General features: G+C 38.1%; 1 protein-coding gene across 7 annotated transcripts in view; it reads right to left on the reverse strand.

Annotated features, from left to right (window-relative positions):
• Positions 1 to 2999: 2999 nt before the first annotated feature.
• The window catches only part of BCLAF1 (BCL2 associated transcription factor 1), a 28376-nt gene continuing 9393 nt past the window's right edge, over positions 3000 to 21982 (reverse strand). Inside the window, exons 6-14 of one of the 7 annotated variants that reach the window (XR_010793754.1) lie at positions 21765 to 21934; positions 13721 to 13826; positions 12800 to 12884; positions 12144 to 12319; positions 10873 to 11053; positions 7688 to 7834; positions 5356 to 5562; positions 5151 to 5239; positions 3000 to 4500 (exon numbers count right to left, since the gene is read on the reverse strand). Coding sequence is in view for 2 of the 7 variants with exons in the window: in XM_066614874.1 (XP_066470971.1) it covers positions 5234 to 5239; positions 5356 to 5562; positions 7688 to 7834; positions 10873 to 11053; positions 12144 to 12319; positions 12800 to 12884; positions 13721 to 13826; positions 21765 to 21934 (1078 nt within the window). In the remaining 5 variants the exon portion in view is untranslated. Of the gene's footprint in view, positions 5240 to 5355; positions 5563 to 7687; positions 7835 to 10872; positions 11054 to 11851; positions 12012 to 12143; positions 12320 to 12799; positions 12885 to 13720; positions 13827 to 21764; positions 21935 to 21982 lie in introns of those variants that run through there. The other 6 variants (XM_066614888.1, XM_066614874.1, XR_010793756.1 and 3 more) reach the window with 6 other exon arrangements.

The following is a 21982-nucleotide window of genomic DNA, read 5'->3' on the forward strand; positions in this document are numbered from 1 at the left end:
TGGCCTATGGCCTGATCCAGCAGGGCTCTTAAGGCTGCAATCCTACACACTTACATGGGAGTTAAGGCGCAGTACTAACCTCTTATGTCAGTGGTTGCCAGCACTGGCATAGCGGTGCCAATGGGACGTGTGCTGCATCCTGCAGTTGGGTATCACTCACGGAGGCCTCCTCAAAGTAAGGGAATGTTTGTTCTCTTACCCCAGAGCCATATTGCCCATATGTCAGTGCTGGAAAGCACTGACATAAAGGGTTAGGATTGCACCCTAAGTTTAATAGCACAATCCTATGCATGTCTATTCAGAAGTATATTACATTGTGTTCAGCGGGATTTACTTCCACAAACATAAGATCGCAGTCTAATTTAACCCTTTTCTGCCTAGCCCACAGGTGTATACATTTGATCTGTTGAATATATGCAATGTTGGACAGAAATGGCATAATCAGTGAGATATAAATCTTGATAACCTAATTATAAAAAATGGAGTCTATTCATTCTAGAATGATAAAACTTAAGAATGTACAACTGTATGCTTTGCTGGAAATAATTTATATTTACAATATCAGTTTATATTTGTTGGTACACTGCTCATATTGTCCCTATTTAGGATTCAGCTACTATTCTGCTGTTTTCAACCAGCGTGCTGCCACACATTCATGTGCCCCAAATGGTCTGCAGGTGTGCTGCAGTAATTTGGGGGAGGATCATTTATTAGTAGGCAATTGGAGATGTGAGCCCCCCACCAGCACTGCATTGTGCCTTGTCAATTGTCCAAAAGGGGACTGTGTGCCTTGACAATTTTAGAGCCTTGTCAGTGTGCTGTGAGATGAAAAAGTTTGAAAATAGCAATTTCTTAGAATGCAATTCAAGGCACCTACCTGGTAATGAGCCCCAGTAAGCTCAGTGAGACTTACTTTGACATGGGCGTCCCCTGTGAACATGTGATCAAGGTTTTAATTTATTCACTTGTTACGAACGTACTTGTTACTTGTTAAAAATGTACTTGTTACTCATACATTTTTAAATTTCACCCATCTTCCAAGGAGTTCAGGATGATACACAATTCTTTCTTCCTCCATTTCCACTTTAACCCAAAACACTATGAAGCTGTTGTTAGGCAACGGTCTTTGGGGCTCTGGGGCAAAGCCCTGTGCTGGAATCCTCTGTGGCACTTTGCACTCTATACACACTTACCTGGAAGTGAGGCCCATTGAACTCAATATAACATATTTCTGAGTAAACAGGCTTGGGACATACTCGTACATATCACAAGAACAAAGTGTGAGTTCTCTTCGGTTTTGATTAACTGCATGTCATCTTCATCTATCAGTTCTCTTGTGCTCCTCCATCCGTTCTACTTCTGTGTATTGGAATCTCTTGCGGCTGGTTCTTTTGATGAGTTCCTATGTAGAATCTGCAGATCCAATCCTCATGGTACACACAGTGAAATAGGCAGGGGATTGGTCAAAGGAGCAGTAGCCAGTCTAACCCCACACCCTCAGTACCAGTGACTATGGTATTGCTCCAAATGCTCAATGCATATCAGAAATGAGCAAAATAGGGGAAAGGTTTAAGTGCAGATGTTTGCCTGATTTTCTAGTTTACTATATATGTGGCAGGGAAGATTCAAAAATATGACACCGCCACCCACTGCAGTCTGAAGTGCATCAGAATTCTACCACTGCACACTCCCAATGCATGGACTGGACCCTGGTCCCCTATGGTGCACAGAGTGTTATTCCAAGCATTTTGACAGCTAACCAGTTTTCTCATTTTGCTCCTTCTTAGGCTGGAACCTTCCCCCCCCCCCCCACTACAATGGGTCACTCCTGTGTGTCTCACAACCATTATTCAGTTTTGCTCTTCAGCTGGTGGTTTGTAGTTTCATAGTTTTGATTGTTGAGATGTCTCTTGTGTACCCTTTTGAATTGACATAGTATATTCAAAAGATCTGCAGCAATGGTATCTATTGTCCCAGAGGCTGCAGACTCAGTGCAACTTACTTCTGAGTAGTTAGAATTGAAGCTTTTGTAAGCAACTTAGCTGTGCAGGAGCAACAACTGTCTGCTTTTAAGGAAGCCCCTGGCTCCAGTTTACCCCAATTTTAAAAGGGTGAAGCAGGGAAGTGGGTGCTGATAACTAACCCAAGCATTATGCTGTCCTATCTGCTGCATACCCTTACAAATATTCACTAAGAAACATGGAGAAATGCTAAAGCAGTTTGTCACATTGGGCCCTCTATCACAAACCATTTTTACCTGTAGTTTCGTTAGGGCTGGCATCCTCTTCCTTGTTTTGTCAACAAATAAGAGTCCATGAAGGTTTTTCAATCTCTCTCTGGCCCCATGTACTTTATTCTTGTTTTGAATCAATGAAACAGAACTGGGACAGTGGCGGGAAGAGGATTTCTCAAACTGGGCTTTCCCTATCTAGGTTTTCTCCAGTCATAGGTGGTGACAGTGAAAGTTATTGTTTTTCCCAGTAACTCCCATCTGACCAGTGGGACTGTTGGGAGCACAGTGAGGGAGAAGGGTTGTTAACTAGCAGTGGTGTCTCTTTCCACCACTCCAAATGATTCTAATTTATCCCAAATGATCAAAATAGTCAGAGATTCAATGTCTGCAATGAACTGCAGCAACTCAGACTGTATAGATTGTATAAGGTTTGACAGAGTTCTTATTGCATCATCTGCATACTACATTTACCTTATATGCACACTGTCTCTAACACCCTGAATCACTGCACATGTTCTTCCTGTACATGCTAATAGCTCCAAAGCCGGATCAAAAAGGAAAGGCAGAGGGGTAGTCAGATACATGAATCTTTGCAAAGCATAGGGCTCTCACATTACTCTATTGGCCATTACCCTCAATTCAAGAAATTTCAAGACAAGCCACATCTTCCAAAAGTTTAAAATAATACGCCCAATGAAGATTTTAGCATTTTGTTTCATTCCTCTTCCCAGTGAGATGTATGCTATCACTGAGGACACCAATAAGATATGTTGTTTCTTATGCTTTAATACATCGGCACAGAGTGATATCAACTTACAATTTTCACAATCCAAATCAACCTGTGTCTGATTTGAGAACTGAAACTGTAACCACTGGCACACACAGAAGAAAGCAACCTGATTTTAGATACTTCCCAAATGTCATATTTGTGGTCACTATAGTAGTTGGCTGCTGGTTTTCATATTGACCATGATCTTTTTCATAATCATTTTGTCTTAAACAATGGGATAATCCTTGCTGCAAATACCAATATAGACGCACTTTGCAAACCTTCATCAAAATAACTAGGCTAAGCAGGAGAATGTGTACCAAAGTTCTGTCTGATCATTCAATATCTTCTGGTTTTGGTTATTTTGCTCTTCATTATGGTTTTGTTGCCCTGTTCTTGCCCACTTATTTAACTGATTTGATTGGTTATATTTTATTAATGTTGATGACTGTAAGCCACATTGGGCTCTCCAAATTTGGACAGGCAGGTCAATTTGGTGCCAGTCACGGTAGACATCAATGGGTTAGATAGATTCAAGCCCAATCAATGAACCTGATATAAAGTAGCTTCTTCTATGACCAACCCCTTTGATTTAATATCAAAAGTAATGGTACTAGCATAACATTGTACCACACTGTACTTCAGCAGCTAGCTCAACCAGAGTTCTAACAATACAGCCAGAGAAATGGTTGGTAAAAGGCAAATTAGTCAAGCCTTCAAATTTTAGATTCATTTAAGCTTGATACTCCTTCAAAATGTTGAAATCTTTCAATTTTTAAATACCAAAATGGAATGACAAACTTTCCTGTGGAAATCTTTTAATCCAAGACTTCAACATACAGTTAGAACAATGCCTCTGCAATGTGCTTTGGAACTGTAATGACAGTCTAATATCTTTTTTGAATTTTTATATCTTTATTCCACTGAAGACTGAAAACATGATGGAAATATCCCATTTGTCAAGTTATTTGCCTAAAGAAAACCCACAGAAAAACTGGAGGGACTATTTTACAAAGTGGGGAAAAGAGTGATACAATTGGTAGCTGGATCGATATTGCCACAAATTTTCTGACCTCTATATTCACCAGAAGCCAGTGAGTCCTCCTCTAATGTTCCTACATTAAAAATATCATTTCACACTCATTACACACACTGCTTAAATGTTATAAATGGATAGCATCAAGGGATTTAACATGACTATATTTATTATGCATGTAAACTCTGAAACATCACACTAAAACATGCTTGGGTTATAGGTAATTTTTTTCACTACAATTTACCTTTCTGTCGTACGCCTAAAAGTTTGGAATGTAGGACAAGTCTTCTTGTTAGAAAAGAGTGTGCAGAAAGTCAAGCTACTTTTAGTGCTGTTGCACATATAGTTGAGGCATTTCCCCATTAGCAGTAAGGGTATGTGGACGGAGAAACGTAGCACCTGTTAAGCTACAGCTCTACTTGTCAGATCTAGATTTGTTCAGAAGAGAACTTCCATCGTGGTCTAGAAATGTGAATGTATGAAAGAATTAATAAGATCTCAACACTGACCTGAATACTCCTACTCACACTCATTCTTCAGAAAACTGGATATAAAGGTAGCAAAGCAGTCTATTTCTCAAACCTGATCCACAGTAAGTTTTGTGAAAACAAATTACAAACTATTAGCCTTGCAGTGCTTTTCACTTATTGATTAATTAGGTAGCTGAATTATTGTTAAAGCCAAGTATCAGTCTCCCACCCCAAATCAGACCAAGTAATTTTATGCTGCAATTTAAACATAAGCAGTACAAACAACAATCTAAGGAAAATACTAACTCCATCATAGAATTCAGATTTAGTACATATTTATTTAAAAATGCTGCCTCAAGATCTAGGTGTGCAGTCCTAAGGTTTACTTCAGAGTAAAACACAGTTGTGGAGGAGCAATAAAGGACAACTCTCAGGTTTTGACCATATCTTTTGGACAAATTACATTTTGTTATAACAAACAGTAAAGATTTTTAAAAGTGATCATGACAAATAGTATTGTAATTTTTTTCCTACTTGCTTTTGTATAATCAACAGTAACTAGTTAGTGAGATTGCTAAGAAGGAAAACAAAAACAGAAAACTAAACTACTCTCCAACAGTAAAATTTAAGGAAAATGCTTACATTCATTTGACGACAAAAGTCATATTAAAAATGCTGTGTGGATGGCGCATAGATTTTTCAGCTGGAACTGGACTTCAGATGTATTATTCCTATGCAAAAGAAGATGTAAAATGTTTGTCCTATATTACTTCATTATTTTTAAGCCACTTAAAATTTGACTTATGTAAGGAATTATTCAAAGAACTGATAAAACAGAAATAACTACCTTTTCTTCCTTACGTCTCTCTTTCTCTTCATTTTCCATTGTTTCTTCTTCATCTTCCACAAGTCCATCCCCTTGGTATTTGTCATGAGTCCACTTTGGACTGCTTCCTGATTTTTTGAAGTTGAATCTTCCTCTGCCACGCTGGAAAGTGCCACGGCCTCTTCCTCTTTTGGCCCAGTAATCTACACCATCATCTCTGTCATCATGCTAGGGCAAACATGGATTAAACAAAGGAAAAATAAAGAGTTTAAAGAACACTAAACACACTATTGGGAGGAACTTGAATAAACTACTTTGAACTATCTACTCTCCTCCTTGATCGCTACAGCCAAGACCTTTTTCCTTGACATTTATTCTGTAGCTTAGAAACATATGAAGCTGCCTTATACTGTCAAAATTACTGGTCCATCAAGCCTAGTACCACCAACCCTACTCCAACACAGTTCAAGATCTCTCTCAGCCCTGCTACTACCTTTAAATAGAGATGACAGAGAATGAATCTAAGACCTCATGCATGCAAAACATATGTACCACTAGGCTAAGGATCCTAACCCATTTCTGCCCAGCCCACAGGTGTACATGTTTGATCCCTGTTGCATATATGCAACCTTGGAGTAGAAATGGCTTAACCACCAACCTGACAGGAGAGACAGATAAAAGTTGTCATGGCTCTGTGGCTTATTCCTAGCATTTTTTAGATGCAACCAAATCAGGTATTTTAGTTCTGAGAAATAAATTTTTGCTAAGTAGGCTCCGAAAACCTTACTTATCTTTAATGAAAATAATTCATCTGTTACAATTACCTGCCTGTAATACTTTGAATTATACTCTTATGTATACTCCAATAGAATGTGAATAAGGTTATGCAACGTGAAAATATATAGGAGAAAGCGTAAACAACTGATTGAAAAGAAATACATGTAATATATTCTCTTGTAAATCACTTAAAGATTTTCCTATACAAAAAACAAAAGGACACTATCAGACATGCCTACTATATTTTTTAATAATCTTCTGATTTTTCACTAAGCTGAGGGAGTATCAGAAATATACTTCTAAATCTGGCCTTGACTCCATTTCACTCTTTGTGTTTCATCTTTCGATTTTTGGGGTGTGGGTGGGTATTATTACACAGACACATGTGCACACTTGTTCCTAACAGTCTACCACACTCTAGCATGATAATGAAAGAAAATCCAGAGCAGGGCTTTACAGATACAGCCTGACTTTTAAAGCAAGTAAGTGACAAACTCAGATCACAGCGAAAGGCTATCTGAGAAATATTTAAGTGAATGCCTTTACTTTCCTACATATAAAAGCATCTCTGCCATTTGCTCCTATGGAAAAAAATAATGTATAAAACATCAGGAAGACATTGTGGTGGGGGGTTAAGCCATATGTGGAGTGCTGCCCGAGTCATCTGGTGGGCCACTGTGAGATACAGGAAGCTGGACTAGATCCAGCAGGGCTCTGAAACTGGGAGGCCTGGCCATCACTGGCACAGATTCTATGAGGGGCAAGAACACTTGCAACCTCATGAAGGCAAAACTCTTTTGCTGATAGTTCATCCCCCCAAAACAACAACTTAGAGTGATGTGCACATGTGGAAAAAGTAGTATTGTTTCCTTCCCCAAACTGATCCTAAACAGAGGTTCTAGGATGCAAGCAAGGGAAGCATTCCTTATTTCTTTCTTCCTAAGAGCCTGGGGACGATATTTGGTTTGGGAAGACAGGGGTCAAGGCAAGATCTGAAAAAGGCAGCCTGTTTTTGCCACTTGCCTCAATTATAGATGGGAAGGTGAAGAACAGGGAAAATCTCCATATCTCCTTGTCAAATTTGGTGGTCCTTTGGCTAGTTTTAAATGACAGTTATCTTGATGAACAACATAGCAGTTCAAAGTTACAATTAGCATTACACAAAGTTATGTGTACAAGACAACTTTTTCACTCGTCACTATTCAACTATGGTGGAACTATTACTACTTGTTTCTCCAATATCTCTGAGGCAAACTGAAACCAGCATTTATAGAGTATGGACTAAAGTTGTTGAAATAAATTTACAATTTTATACTGTCATCTGTATGTAAGGGAACTTTTCCATTCACTGAGTATAGACAAAAGTTTGCACAAAAAACTTCTAAAAGCAGGTCAACAAAATTTTACCAAAAGTTGAGACAGCTGGATATAAAGATAAGCATGTGCTTATGATCTGATGCTCTCAAAGGATTTTGCTAAGATCCTTGAAATGACAGAGGTAGCTTTAGATATTGCCTCCATAAATTTATTAGATACGCTTTGAGATAAGATGCATGCATAACAGTATGGCACCCACCAAGAAGTATTTCTTGCTTTTTGGGGTATATTCAGGATCCCATTCCTCCTCCTTCGGTCTCTTTTGAAAAGTAGGGTTTGAGTTGCTGGGACCAGTATTTGTTCCAGCAAACACGCCTCTGGCTCTTCCTCTGCCCCTGATTCGAAACTGATTAACCAAAGCATTTATGTATTTAATTCATTTTCACAAAGCAAATGATAAATCCCCAATACATGAACTAAAATGCTTTGTTATTCTTCAGCCAATACCACACATAGTTAAAGTGGCTTTACAGATCAACATGCAGAATTTTACAAAGACATTAAAATAACATTGTAGCAGAAGAGCATTTATGTATTTTAGGCCAGGAGGGCGGGCAGTTTATCTAGAACGCACACTTTCAAAAAGCAGTTTTTGACAATGAGAAAAATTTGATCTCTACAATCAAAGATTCAGAACATATTACTTCTACATCCAGTTTGCCTAAAACTATAACTAAAAAGTCTGTTCAAAGAATGGAGAAATGAAACCCAGATATATTTGGGAGTTACTGTTATGTGGGTGCACATGTTTGCAGTGGACCATAAGTCTGATGGTCTAGAATATTCAACAGAAAAAGCAAGAAAACAGAGGAAGTAAAGGACCTGGAAAGCACTTAGGTGTACTGCATTTCAACTTGAAGTACATTCAAAACAAGAAAGAATTAACAGAAAAATTATACTTCCAAATAACTGTTAACTGAAAAAGCACAGAGTTGTATCCAGACCTTGAGCAAATGGAAAGAAGCTCATGCAAGGAAACTAACCCTCCCCCCATTCCTAGCCTAGGCACTGTTGAAAAATCATGACACAATGAGAGGGTTTTAGCATCCTAGCTGACTCTTAGCACAAAATGAAACCCTAAGCACCAAAGCATGAAAAGCCAGATAGCCAACAAATCAAAACTTGTATGTAAAAATTGCATAATTTTTAATGTTTCATGATTCTGGTACTTGTAATTCCAGAACTTATTACCTTATTGTCATAATATGACACACAATAACCAGTACAGGTGCAACCTTTTTATACACAGATTTTTTTATCTGCAGATTTATCTCAACACAAATGGGGGGGGATTCAAAGTCGCACACACCTTTGCCTCCTTTGCCCCGTGGTGTCTTGCTTCATTTCAAGGCAGGTCAAAACACTGCAAAAAAGCTGTTCCTTGCACAGGCACAGAAGTAGCCCTGGAGCCATGGAAGAGGCTATGGAAGATTGTGCACCTTGCACAGGAACAGTAAGACTCCTTGGAGCCCCTGAGCCATCAAAGAGGCAAGAGCAGAAGACTCCACAAGAATCCAGCGGGGAGAGGGGAAGCCAAGGGAAAAACCTCTGTAGCAAGTGGGGGATGCAGCAAAGAGGAGCTCTCTCTCTCTCTCTCTCTCATGCACACATGGTGGTAACAGAGGGGGATTGCTTTTAAAAACCAATGGAACTTTTTCCTCCAGCTTGTTTGGTTTGCCTTCCTCGAAGCAAAGGAAAATCAGGCACCTTGTGTCGAATTCCTCCCTCCTTCAGACTGAGATGCTGCAGGCAATCTGTGCTCCAGTCTACACAAGCAAAACAGCCTAGCAAGCAAGTCTTCCCAGCAATCCCAAGCATTAGATTTAGGCTAAAATCCTCTCCACACTTTCCCGGGAATAAGTCCCATTGACTAGAATGGGGCTTACTTCTGAGTAGGAAGGCACAGGACTAGTTCTCAGGCAACAATCCTTTCGACGCTTTTCTGAGAGTAAGCCCCATTGACTACAATGGGACTTCTAAGTAGAATGCATAGGACTGGACTCTTAAAAGCTCAGCATCTCACCTTCGAAACAAGTGGGGACAGCTGGCAACAGGGGAAGGCTGAGTACAGGAGCTGGGGGGGAGGCGATTGAGAACCATTGCCTTACTTTTCTTCCATCCCCAAGTGTCAGGCTGTAGCGCTATTTGCTTAACTGTACGCAATTTGTGTAACTATGCAATTTGTGTAAAATCACGTGTTTCTGGTTGATTTGGCACAATGCGGATTTTCCCAATCATGGAAGTTCAAGGAAAGAAACCCTGGAGCATAAAAAGGTTCCACCTGTACTTAGGGAGATTAGGCAAATAACTATGGGTGAATCCTGCAAGCAAGCAATGTTAAACAGGCAACAAAAGCTCACTGTGCTTTCCTCCATTATGAACCTCCTGTCACATTTAAAGAACAGGTGCCCCCAGTATTTGCGGAGGATATGTGCCTCCAGGAAGCAGGAAGTTAACATTCACTCTCCCTTCTAGCCTGTCTGCTTGCTTGTCTGTTAAAGCCAGCGTGCCTGGCTGTTTTTGTCAAAGCAAGAGGCATTTTGCACAACTGTAATGAACATAAACAAAGGTAACGGGTATGGAGGGGTGCAGGGAACCACAGATAAGTAGATCTGCAGATACTGGGGACGCCTGTGTATACAGCTATTTGAAGTGCTGTTATAGCTCAATAATGATATTAGGGCCACCCGGTTTAAGATGTATTCACCTGCCATACCACTACCACATGACAAACGACTTGATTGTTAGCTTATTTGCTACTAAACATACTGAACTGAAATGCAAACCCTACATTGCATTTTCCTGTTAAACATTACTTGTTCCTCCCTTCCAATATACATTAAAAAAGGGGGAAAAAACAGAAGTAAAACAAAGTTGCAGGATAGACCAACAGACATAAAGAGCAAAAAGTATGACTGCACCAATGCAAATGGAAATAAATACAACGTAGCAGCAAATACTACAGAAAATGTTTTTGTTTGATTAAGAATCAGGAGTAATGCTTAGTTCAGAAAAAACCCAGTCAAACACTTTGCAGAGTATTCTATGAAAATATTCACAATCAGCTTATGTTTTGTGATTCACATTTAAGCATTAATCCATCAGTAAAGATTAATATACACTCTAGATGTGATGGGATAGCTATCGTGCATTTTAAAGTTTTAAGTGAGTAAAGTCTATTTCAATAGGGATATATTTTAGAGTTGGGATGGGCAGCATTTTAATATCAACTCCTATTCCTGAAAGTTACAATTCCCAGTAAGAAATGCTTCCAAATGCCTTCTCATAAGTCTCATACAAAAACAACAGAACCCTGGATATCTCAATCCTATCTTTATATTAATTAGGATTTTTTAGTATCAGAAAAAGGAAAGGGAAACTCACAAATGTGCCTCTAGGTCTTCCAGGTCCTGCAAAACCCGAGTATTCTTTCTGCTCATGATGGGGTTTAAACTCTTCATCTCTTTCTTTCTTGCCGTCTTTTTCTTCTCGGGAACTGGATGAGGAGGAAGATGGGGAGGAAGTTGAGGAAGATCGAGAATGGTCTTGTTCTCTTTTTTGTTTACTGAAAAATAAGAAACCATACTGTTTGCTGTAGCATCCTATACATCTTCTATATAGGATTTCTTTTCTGTACCCTCAGATACTATCCTCTCCTCTAGCTTGAAACTAATAGAAGCGGTATAGCTTACACAATTCAGCTTCTAACAATTAAAACCGTTAATGACTTATTAACACCTAAAGCTTGCTAAACAAAGAGAGCTACTCAGCTGGCCAAACTAATTTTAACAAATGCTTTATGTATATTTCCACAAATGCTTTTATATGGTCAAAAAGTTTAAACTATAGGAATTTCTTCCTATCTAGGGATAAAACTTTTAAGTGATACTACATTTATTATTCACATCTTACCAAAAAACATACATTGACATTGCCCTTTTACTACATGGAAAATAAGTGCAGAGCTAGACAGCAACTGATAATTGTGTGGACATCTTTGTCAGAAAGTAAAAGGAAAAGTGCAAGTAAATTCATAATTATGTAGTGGAAGAGAAGAAATACACAATCTTTGTATTCAACTTCCTCATAGCAAATACATTTGGCATTGATGTAATATTTATAGAATTTTAACACCAAAATCAAAAGGCAGATAAATCTGAAGTAACTCTTACCACTGCTACAAGTACACAATGAATATATTTAAGACTAACCTGTTTAAGGAGAGCCCACTCCCTGTCTTGAGAAAAAAAATACTATCTCCCCCCTTTGACCAAATTAAATCTATACTTCAGTAAATTCTCATAATCTGGGTGTTATGAGTTGAAAAAGTGCGGAATCAAGCATAACGAACCAAAGTTCTTACACAAACTGTTTACAGAAATGTACTGCATTGAAGTCCAACCTCCTGATGTAGCCTGGATAATAGGACAGATTAATTTGTCATTTTTTTCAGTGTTAGCTTGCTATTCCAAAGTTTTTGTCCTCATCCACCATAAGCCGTGTAAAAGACAAATACATTTTTGCTGTAAAACAAATAATTTTAATTGTTTAAATTTAGATGTTCCATTGTACAATGAAAACTGAAAGCAATTAAGCTTACAATTACAAATGTCTAATTAGAAACTAAAATCCTAGTTATAAGTGAAGTGTTTTACCTGTCATCTTTGTAAGATTTATAATCTTTGTAATCTTTTGGAATTTTCTCTTGCTTTCTTGACCCACTGGATTCCCTGGAGCCTTTAGAGTCTCCTCGTTCTTTACTTCGTTCTTTTCTACGACGGTCGATGTCATGTCGAAGGTCAGCAGCATCACACTTTAATTTTTTATCTCCCTAAATCAGACACATTTTAGTGCATTATTTTAATATCAACCCAACCCTCTACAGAATGCAACAAGAAGAGGTGTATGCCTTAACTACATGATATTATGCCCCCTTTTCTTCTGCATATTTTGTAGGCTCTTTTTCCAAATAGGAAAGTAAAACTAACTAGAACAGAGCTGAACATGTCTTCTAAAAAGTTATTTATATGGAAACAGAACTAATGTCTCCTGAAGAACTAATGTCTTCATTAGTTTGAATTTTCCGGGAACAGAATGTACAGTATGTGTCAAGTTATCAAATATGATTAGGCTTCAAAGGAAAAAAAATGGTCCACTGCATCCATCAGGAATGACAAGAAATAAAACGGGAAAAACTAAAGGTACAAAAATATGGAAGCAGAATTTGTGAAAGGTCAATGTGAGACATGAACTTGCATTCAGACTGCACAGGATGATTGAATATAAAAAGCAATGTACACTTAAAACCTACTTTCTTGGTATCTTCTTTAAAGGCTCTCTCTTCTCCCGCTAAACGGGTATGCTTCTTCAGGGTACTTGGAGAGATGTCAATCCTCCTAAATGCAAGATTTTTAAAAGTAATCATTATGGCTGCCAATATTCATCTCTGCCAAGTGGAAAACTGAAAACACAAAAGGAGAATTGCCATTGTGGAGTCTAAAATCACACCCAATTAGTTAAATTAATGTGCACCTACAGAATATCCAAACAAAAATACAAGCAAGAATCACCAAGTATATATATCAGTGAATGTATATGTGAATAGTACTTCTGTAAAAATCAAAACTTTTCCTCCTGGAGAAGTGCAGATGAGATAATTTTTTAACTAGGCATTTATACATTACGAAAACATAGCAACTTCAGGCAGCAGCAAATTGGGCAGAAGAAAGTTATCCAGAAAAACTGCATTTTACTGAACATATTTAAATATTCATTCAAAAAAAATAACAATGGCCTAGCTTAGGTGCAATATTTGGGTGTCAGACCATTCAGCAAACTTAGCTAGGATCCAAACAGCTGTTAAGGTTCAAGCAACAGTAGGGCTGTCAACTCACCAAAGTGATCTGGAGTCCCCAGGAACCAGCATCATGCTCTAGGTTTCAATTCTGGAGCATTTAGCAATCCTCAAGATTTCAAGAGACTTTAGGAATTTTCAGCATTATAATGGGTTAGAAAATAAGCTCCAGGAATAGCTTCAGTCAGAGTTGGCGACCCTAAGCAAGTGACGTGTGTGCTAGCCTAACTGAGCATTAATGCCAAAGCAGTAATTTTATTCAAGAACTTCTGCTCCAGTCCTTTCCCAAGAAGTTAATGCAGTGTGGTTTACGAAGATGTTATATCATTTGGTGAATGGCTTGCTAGCTACGTAACAGAGAATAACACAATAACAAACCTGTGTATTTCAGGACTCTTTTGCCGAGTACTATGTTCTTCAGTAGCCTTCTGATAAGCAGTGAACCTCTCACTTAGGGTCATCCCTGCAGACTTGAAATATTGTTCTGTTGGTTGAAAAGAACAAACACTGTCTGGTTAACTTAAATACACCTACCTATCATACCCAACCAGAATGTAGAACAGGCAAAAGGTTCATAAAATATTAAGGCAAAGGTTAATTTTTTTGGTCCACTTTCTCAGTGAACATCAGCAGTAGCAAACACCACATTTCACAATCTTCTGTAAACATATTAACTATCAATTCAAGAACTGTAACTTTTTAATGAGGAGTTTACACTGGGCATCTTTGTGTTTTGCCCACAGAAGCAGAAAACTTGACTGAGTCATCAGTATTTGTAGAGGGCTTGTTCAGCATTTCAGTTATTTGATACATCTAGAGCTGCACAGTCTTATTTGTTAAATTAATGCTGTAATCTTGTGCACACTTATTTGGGAGTAAGCCCTCTTGAACTCATCAGGACTAACTTCTGAATAAGCATACATAAGGCTAGGCTAGGAGACTCTAAGGGCTGAACAACATCTGGCATCTTGGCAAACCTGACAGCATATTTTGTTTCTTTTCTTTTAACCCAAGACCATTAAATTAGTAACAGAAAACACCACATTTTGAGAAAGACCAGTTCAACAGATGTGTTTAAATGTAAAATAGAGAAGTGTGTGAAATTATCAAGGACTATGAAATGTTACATATAAAGCAAGCTATCTGCTTAACAGATCAATGTACATCTGTATCAACTTACCGCCCAACATCCAGCACATCTCTCATAACCAATCATTAAAACTTGATATGGCCACTACAAGGGTAGTGCCTCAATCATAATTCCATCAAACACAGGAATTTGTGCTAGCAACTCAAGTTTTTGTGCCATTTTTGCCAGGAAGATAGAAGGTTCAACTTTGCCTGTTTGTGCATCTGTTATCTTTCAACAGCTATTTTACTTTTGTAATATGGATTTTGCCATTTCAAAACACATTCCAGGACCTAGTTGCAATGAAAAAGAAAACATCACTGGGCATTTTCAGCTCCATGTAAGAGAAGAGCTGTTCAGTCTAGCTGCATCGCACCAATAATGTAAAATTACTACAATTTTTATCAACACTTGAGCCACAAGTTCTTTCTGATGTGTGTAGAGATATCCAGAGAATGTTGAAATCAAATAATGATTTAGATAAGAACCCTGCTACATAGTTACAATAGCTAGGACCAGTACAAAGCCAGTTAATTTCCCAAATACTTTCATGATCAAACATGAACATTGGAAATAATTCCAAATCTTCAAGGGAAAAAAGCTTATTAAAACTGGGTTGACTAATTTGGCTGACTAATGTACCATGTCACATTTAGAAAGCTTCACAAAGCGAGTATACGATATATGGTCCCTACCTAAACCAAGTTTTTTTTAAAAAAGAAGCAAAAAGTTAATTGTCCATTCTTCCTTTGAACAACTGACCACTTCAAAGAACAGCAAGATAAAATAAGACATTAAAAAGAAACATTACCACTCTTTTCAAAAACCTCTTTAGAGCTGATTTTAGACAAATTGCTGTTAATTTTTCACACAATTGTTTAGGATCACTCCCTGCTAATTTGTGTGCTATGCTGTTTGACTGTGGGTGCAATCCTAACCAACTTTCAAGCACTGACTTAACTGCAATGCAGCCCCAAGGTAAGGTAACAAACATGCCCTTGTCCTGAGGAGGCCCCCTTGACTGGCTGCCCACTGCAGGATGCTAGAAAGTGCTAGAAAGTTGCTAGAAAGTTGGTTAGGATTGCTCCTTATATCATTTAAAATTAGCATATCCATATTCTCGGGATGCTTACCAAAATACATTTATCCCAATTATAATGAAAATCCCCTGTATCTGCAGTTCAAAAATCCCTCCCATCATTCAAATGACTTATTTGTCTGTGAGTGCAGCCTTCCTGTTGCTATCTCCTGTGACTCCATGGCTCTTTGCTGTCTTTAAATGCTAATAGCAAGTGGGCTGGAGGACTGAAAAGAAAAACACTTATCACAGTTTACAGAACTTAAGTGTCACTTCTTTTCAGCCCTCCAACTCACTTCTTATGAGTGCTTCCTGTTAGTGTTTATAGACAGCAAAGGGGAATTGGGGGGGGGGGATTTCTGAACCACTTTTTGTAGAGTCTGCTGCTATCTGTTGTGGCAGCTGGAACCTATTCCCCACCAGGGGACACCTGTAGCTCTTTAAGAAAAATCAGCATGGCAGAAAATTAAAAAGGTATATGGACAATCAGACTTGCAACTGGCTCAGCCCAAGTATCAGTGCTTTGCATTTCTCTAGAAAGCTGGATTAAGTGTCTATTTTTCAGAGAAATATTAAAAGGGTGACGGATGCTGAAGAAGCCCACATTCCCACCTTCAAAAAATAATTCAGATCATATATTCATAGGTAGAGGTGCTGTTTTTGTTTACAACACAAACATAAAACACTGCATTTCAGTGTTTAAGGTATTTTCCAGAAATTAAAATAGAATACTTTTTCTGTTTGAAATACAGTTTGATAGCATTATATGTGGATTAGGAACCCACAGATTTCTTTATCTGAGGAGCCCCCACAGGCTGACAGACCTGGATTCTCTGGGTGCAAGGGGAGCTTCAGAGGGTCTTCTGAGGCCCGTGGAAGCAGCACACAACCACCCACTACCTCTGTGGGCCTTAGAATGGCCATATTGGCCAAAAAACCGCTACTTCCAGTTTACGTCAGGAAAGCAAAAGTTAAATATGGTCAAAGTGCAAAAAGAGGTTTAGGAATACCACAACTGGAAAAATATTATGAAGCTTTCCAATTAAATCAAATTACCAAATTTATACAGATATAAGAAACTCCTGATTGGGTTGAGATGGAGGAAGATGGAGAAATTGGTATAGTTAATATATATTAGTTTATATATATAAATCAATTAGGAAGGGACAACAAATACAAAACCCTTTTACTTTTGAAACATTAAGAATATGGCGTAAATATATGAAATTCCTTGCTCCCCCTATATCTCCTCTATGTTAGATCATCCAAATTTCAAATTCCAGGAGAAATATATATAATTTAAGCATTGCAGACAAATTGGAATTTATAGAATTACAGATTTATTTGAAGCAGGGAAACCAATTAAAACCAGACAATTAGAAGAGAAAACAAGTCAAATAAGAACTAATTGGCTACAAATAAAACAAGTAAGGAGTTTTGTGATGCAACTATATAAAGAATTTGGCCCTATGAGACCATTAACGGAATTTAAGCAATATTGTATAGAAGAAAATAAACATAATAGAAAAGGATTAACTTCATTAATATATAGAAATATTATTGAGAGAGAATATGGAAAGGGTATGGGAGTTAGAATAGCTTGGGGAAAAAATTTGAATATTGATATATCAGAGGAAGTACGGATGGGAATATGGACCAAATACCCCTATGAATCAATACCGGCTAGAACGAAAGAAATGGTTTTAAAGGTCGTTCATAGATTGCATTTGTACCCCACAAAACTGCATAAAATTAATGGAGATATATCAGATATGTGTTGGAGGAATTGTGGACGAAAGGGTACATTGTAACATATGTGGATTTTTTTGTCCTAAAATAGAAAAATATTGGCAGGAAATAATCACGTGGATAGAAGCTTTGACTAATCAAAAAATAATTGGAAAGGAACCATTATTATTATTTTCATTATTCACTGGGGAAAATGATAAGTTGACTAATAAAGAATTAATTGCAAATCTTATTGGACTAGCAAGGTGTGAGATTGCAAAAAGCTGGAGAAATACCCAAGATCTTACATTACAAAGATAGGACCTGGCAAATAGTTACTAAGGAAAAATTGACCAATAAGGCCAGAATATATAGAGAAATAAATGATTAATTTATGAAAATATGGCAGCCCTTGTTAACATATAGTGCTGAGCTGGATAGGAAGAACGATGTGGAAAGTAGTCTGGATTGTTGGTCTTTAATTTTTTAGGTAATGATACTGTATACAAAATTGTTGCCTCGGGAGATCAAGGCATTTCCTTTCACTTTAAACTTAGGTTCTTAGATATGATAATATCTACTAAACCTCCTGTCCTCCTGAATGTTTTGGGAAGGGCAGGAGGTCTGGTCTAGAGGGTAGAGTCTCCTTTAGCCAGAAGATAACATCAGAAGGTCACCAGTTCGAGGAGGACACTGGCAGCTCCATGAACGCTGAGAATGCTCTTGGTGTGAGCAAGAAGCGTCTTGGCTGCCCTCTTTGTGAGAGATGGAGCTGCTTGTCAGCCTGCGTAGGAGAACTGGAGCCAAAAGTGAGACCAAACCAGGAAGATCCATTCTGAAATGTTGTTGGTTCTTGAAAGAGAGAACCTCTATGATCGTAAAAATCCCCTTGAGAGATTTAGAAATGCCTGCCTATCTATGTAAACCGCCTTGAATAAAGTCAGAGGAGTAATCCAATGACCAGAAAGGCGGTATATAAATAACTAATTATTTATTATTATTATTATTATTATTATTATTATTATTATTATTATTAAGTCTTGTGAGTTTATGGGAAAAATAGGTCTTCAGTCAGTGTTTTTTGCTGGAGCACCAATGTCTTTTGAACTTGGAAAAAAGAGTAATGTGGAAAATGAAGAACCTATTTATATGGTCATCTTAAATAGATTCCTTTTGTAAAAAAAGAATAAAAGGAAAGCAAAAGTCATGTTTTTATGCCTTATAAGCCAGTCTCTTCTGGTTTCTCAAAAGAAAGTGGAAGTAGTGGTTTTTTGTCCAAAAGGGCCATTCTGAGGCCTGCAGAGGCAGTGGGTGGTTGTGCACTTCCTCTACGGGCTTCAGAAGATCCTCTGGACCTAACTGGAGTTTAACTCCAGTTGGGTTTGGAGATTGGGGGACCCCTGAAAACCATGGGTTGGAATACCCATGGTTTTTCTTATCCACAGGGGTTCTGATAACACAACCTCACTATAATATCATGACTGCTTCTGCTGTCTCAATATCATCTGTAACACCTACCTAGCACACTTTTATAGCATTTAAAATAAAAATGAGAATTTGGAATGAGAACTTAGAATAAAAGCATGTAACACTGCTTCCTGCCCTTTTCATTTTTTGAAATCATGAAATCTGCAAAGAAATAAAACCATTTTCAAATACCTCTATTTATAGTAGGCTAGAAAATTCAGAATTAGAATTCGCAATCATAGGTGTGTGTTCCAGGCTGCTATTCAAAATCTCTTCCCCCATCTCTCCCCCAAACACCCATTAAAATGTGCAAAGGAGCAATGGCCATTTATTCTATTCCATGGATGGTTTTGGCTTCTTCCATGTTTGTTTCTAAGGCAAGTGTCAGAACATCTTAAACTATGTTTGCCAACTTGCAGCTTCCTGGCTAGCATGGAAGAGCTATTCCCATTTGGAGGTACATTTCACATACCCCAATTCCAAAAGGAAAAACTTAGAAAATATCCAGTCTCAGACTTTTCTTGTAATCAGCATATCTTATTATTAAGAGTGTTAAATAAGATTCTGAAAGTGAAGTCTTGGATTAAGCACCTTAATAAATTGGATACCCACTTCAGTTAGTACATTCTCAAATAATGTTGTATACTGTATATAATTTTAGACAGGACTCTCTACGACTTAATTTTCTTCCTTTCATCTTAGATCTACTAAGATGGCTGTTCCTGCACTTCTCCCTGCACCTGGGAAAGCTAGTCAGTATCCTACCCACCACTTTGCATTGATTAGTTGCACCAATGATAGTGTAGTGTTCTGCTCAGCTGTCTGTGGTATTTTTCCAAGTTACTAGTGTTTCATACTTACATAGTTTTGATGGACTTAAGCTGCAATCCTGTACACATTTACTTGGAAGTAAGTCTTATTAAACTCAATAGGACTTACTTCTGAGAAGATGTACATAGGATTGCATTGCCAGTCCCTTTTCCTGCTATGAAGAGAGTTCATAGGGTACAAGTAGGGGTGAATTTTGCATTACTCACTTTCCTGTCATAACAGAGCATGTACAGTATATGATGTGCCCTTTGGGGCTGTATAGAGTTCTTGTGTTCTCAGAGCCATCATATTTTGGAGTGTAGACTTTGAGAGGTGCAAGGTGGAATCCCAAGCCATTTATTGTACAAAGGAATCCCTAACTCCCACATACCTCCCATATCGTGGCCTTTCTCCACCCGTTTAGGAACCACCTTAGACAAGCACAAGTTTAGCTGGGCTGCTACATTCTTTGCACTGGTGTAGGTAAACAGACTTCTGGCTGCAATGCGAATGGCCATGATTAGCCCTCTTGCACAACCACTTAATCACAGCATCCTTATCCAGCTCAGCTCCATCCTAGCGTCAGATAGTCTCTTTAGTCTGAGACTAAACAGCAGCCACTTAAGAAAACAATGGTTTCCTGCTATGTGAACAAGCTTCTGTGAGCCATGGGTTTGTACACTCTCCATTCCTCTCCTCTTTCACATACATGAAGATGAGAGGAAAACAGTTCTCTTTTGGTTTGAAGTAAAGCAATGTTTCACATTACATACAAGCTTGGAAAACTTCGGTTTAGTTCAAAAACCAAACTAGGATCTTAAACCAAATTTTATCCTTTTTTGGTCTATACTAGTCAATAGACCAAATTTTTGGTCAATACTAGTTTGAATTGAACTACAATTTCCTCAGTTTGTAACATAACTGGTTTACTTCAAACCAAAAAAAAAATGTTTCCTTTTCTTCTCATGTGCAAAAGGGGAGGAGAGTGGCGTGCAAGAGCCATAGCTCACAGAGGTTCATTTTATACCAGGAAATCATGCTGAATTCATGCTGATTCTATTGGAATGAAGCAATAAGAACTAGGGCAGAATTTCTCAAACTGTGGGTCAGGATCCACTAGGTGGGTCACGAGCCCATTTCAAGTGGGTCCCCATTCATGCAGTATTTTATTTTTAATATATTAGACTTGATGCTACCATGGTATGTGACAGCATTTGGGGAATGTTACAAATCTGTACTTTTAACAAGTTACTATGTATATCCTTTTAACAAAGATAGTAAATGGGGCTTACTCCTGGGTAAGTGTGGGTAGAGTTGCAGCCTAAGATTGTTAAAACTCTTCCTGCTTGATGATGTTACTTCCAGTCATGACATCACTTCCAGTGGGTCCTGACAGATTCTCATTCTAAGAAGTGGGTCCCAGTGGTACAAGTTTGAGAACCACTGGACTAGGATATTTTCTTCATTGGAGTATTTTTTTTTAAACACTATGCCTCATTTCTCTGTTTTATTAAGCCAATATTTACTTTCACAAATTGAAATAAATTAAGAACATGAAATCTCAACAACTTAAGCAAACAATCCAGATGTGCCTCCATGATTTTAGATGCAGAATGCCAGATTATGGCAAGGGTGCACAATTCAAATTACTAGAAGGATCGTTTCTCTATTTTGTTAGCATAAGAGGCCTACATTACTATATTCCTCTGTTCCAATGATTGTGTCTGTTATCCCTCTCTTTTAAAATTTCTCTACCACAGGTGATTCAGTATCCTCACTGCCTAGTTACTCCCTCTTTGTCTTTATCCAGTGCACAGCATTCTCTCAGTCTCCTCACATAAATTTGTGATGAGTTTGGAATTAGCCTTGCAGGATCCCAAAGAAGAGGGCAAGGCTAGAAACAGTGGGCTCTCAAAGGCCCAAAATCGATCCACAGATCTCATGCTGTGCATGCCTGGCCTATGACAACATAATTAACAACTGAGTGACAAAAAGGTTGTCATACATTATCCAAAGCTATATAATCCTTATGAAATGTTCATATCAAGTCTCTGGGATAATGCATAATTTTATGATATATAATCATATCAGGAAAGAATGTAAAGAAATCTACACGAATATACTGTAAGTTTTAACAGACTAGTTCTATATTTTTGTACTTTTCCTAATGTCATGTGATGCTTGCTCTGTATGGCAAATTCAAGACATACCTTTGACGTGATGGACTAAGGACACAATGTGCTGAATAAATGACTCGGATGTGCTTTTGCTGGCCTGCGGTAGTTTAATGTGGTCAAAGATGGATCGGAACTCTTGCTCTTTCTTGACTGAATGGACAAGTGTACTAGCAAGCAGCCTGTCTTTAGTCAAGGAAGCAGGTCTAAAGTACACAACACATAAAAGGGAAACATAGGTTTACAAGAACACA

This window comes from Tiliqua scincoides, chromosome 1, assembly GCF_035046505.1.
Source record: "Tiliqua scincoides isolate rTilSci1 chromosome 1, rTilSci1.hap2, whole genome shotgun sequence".
Classification (NCBI taxonomy): domain Eukaryota; kingdom Metazoa; phylum Chordata; class Lepidosauria; order Squamata; family Scincidae; genus Tiliqua; species Tiliqua scincoides.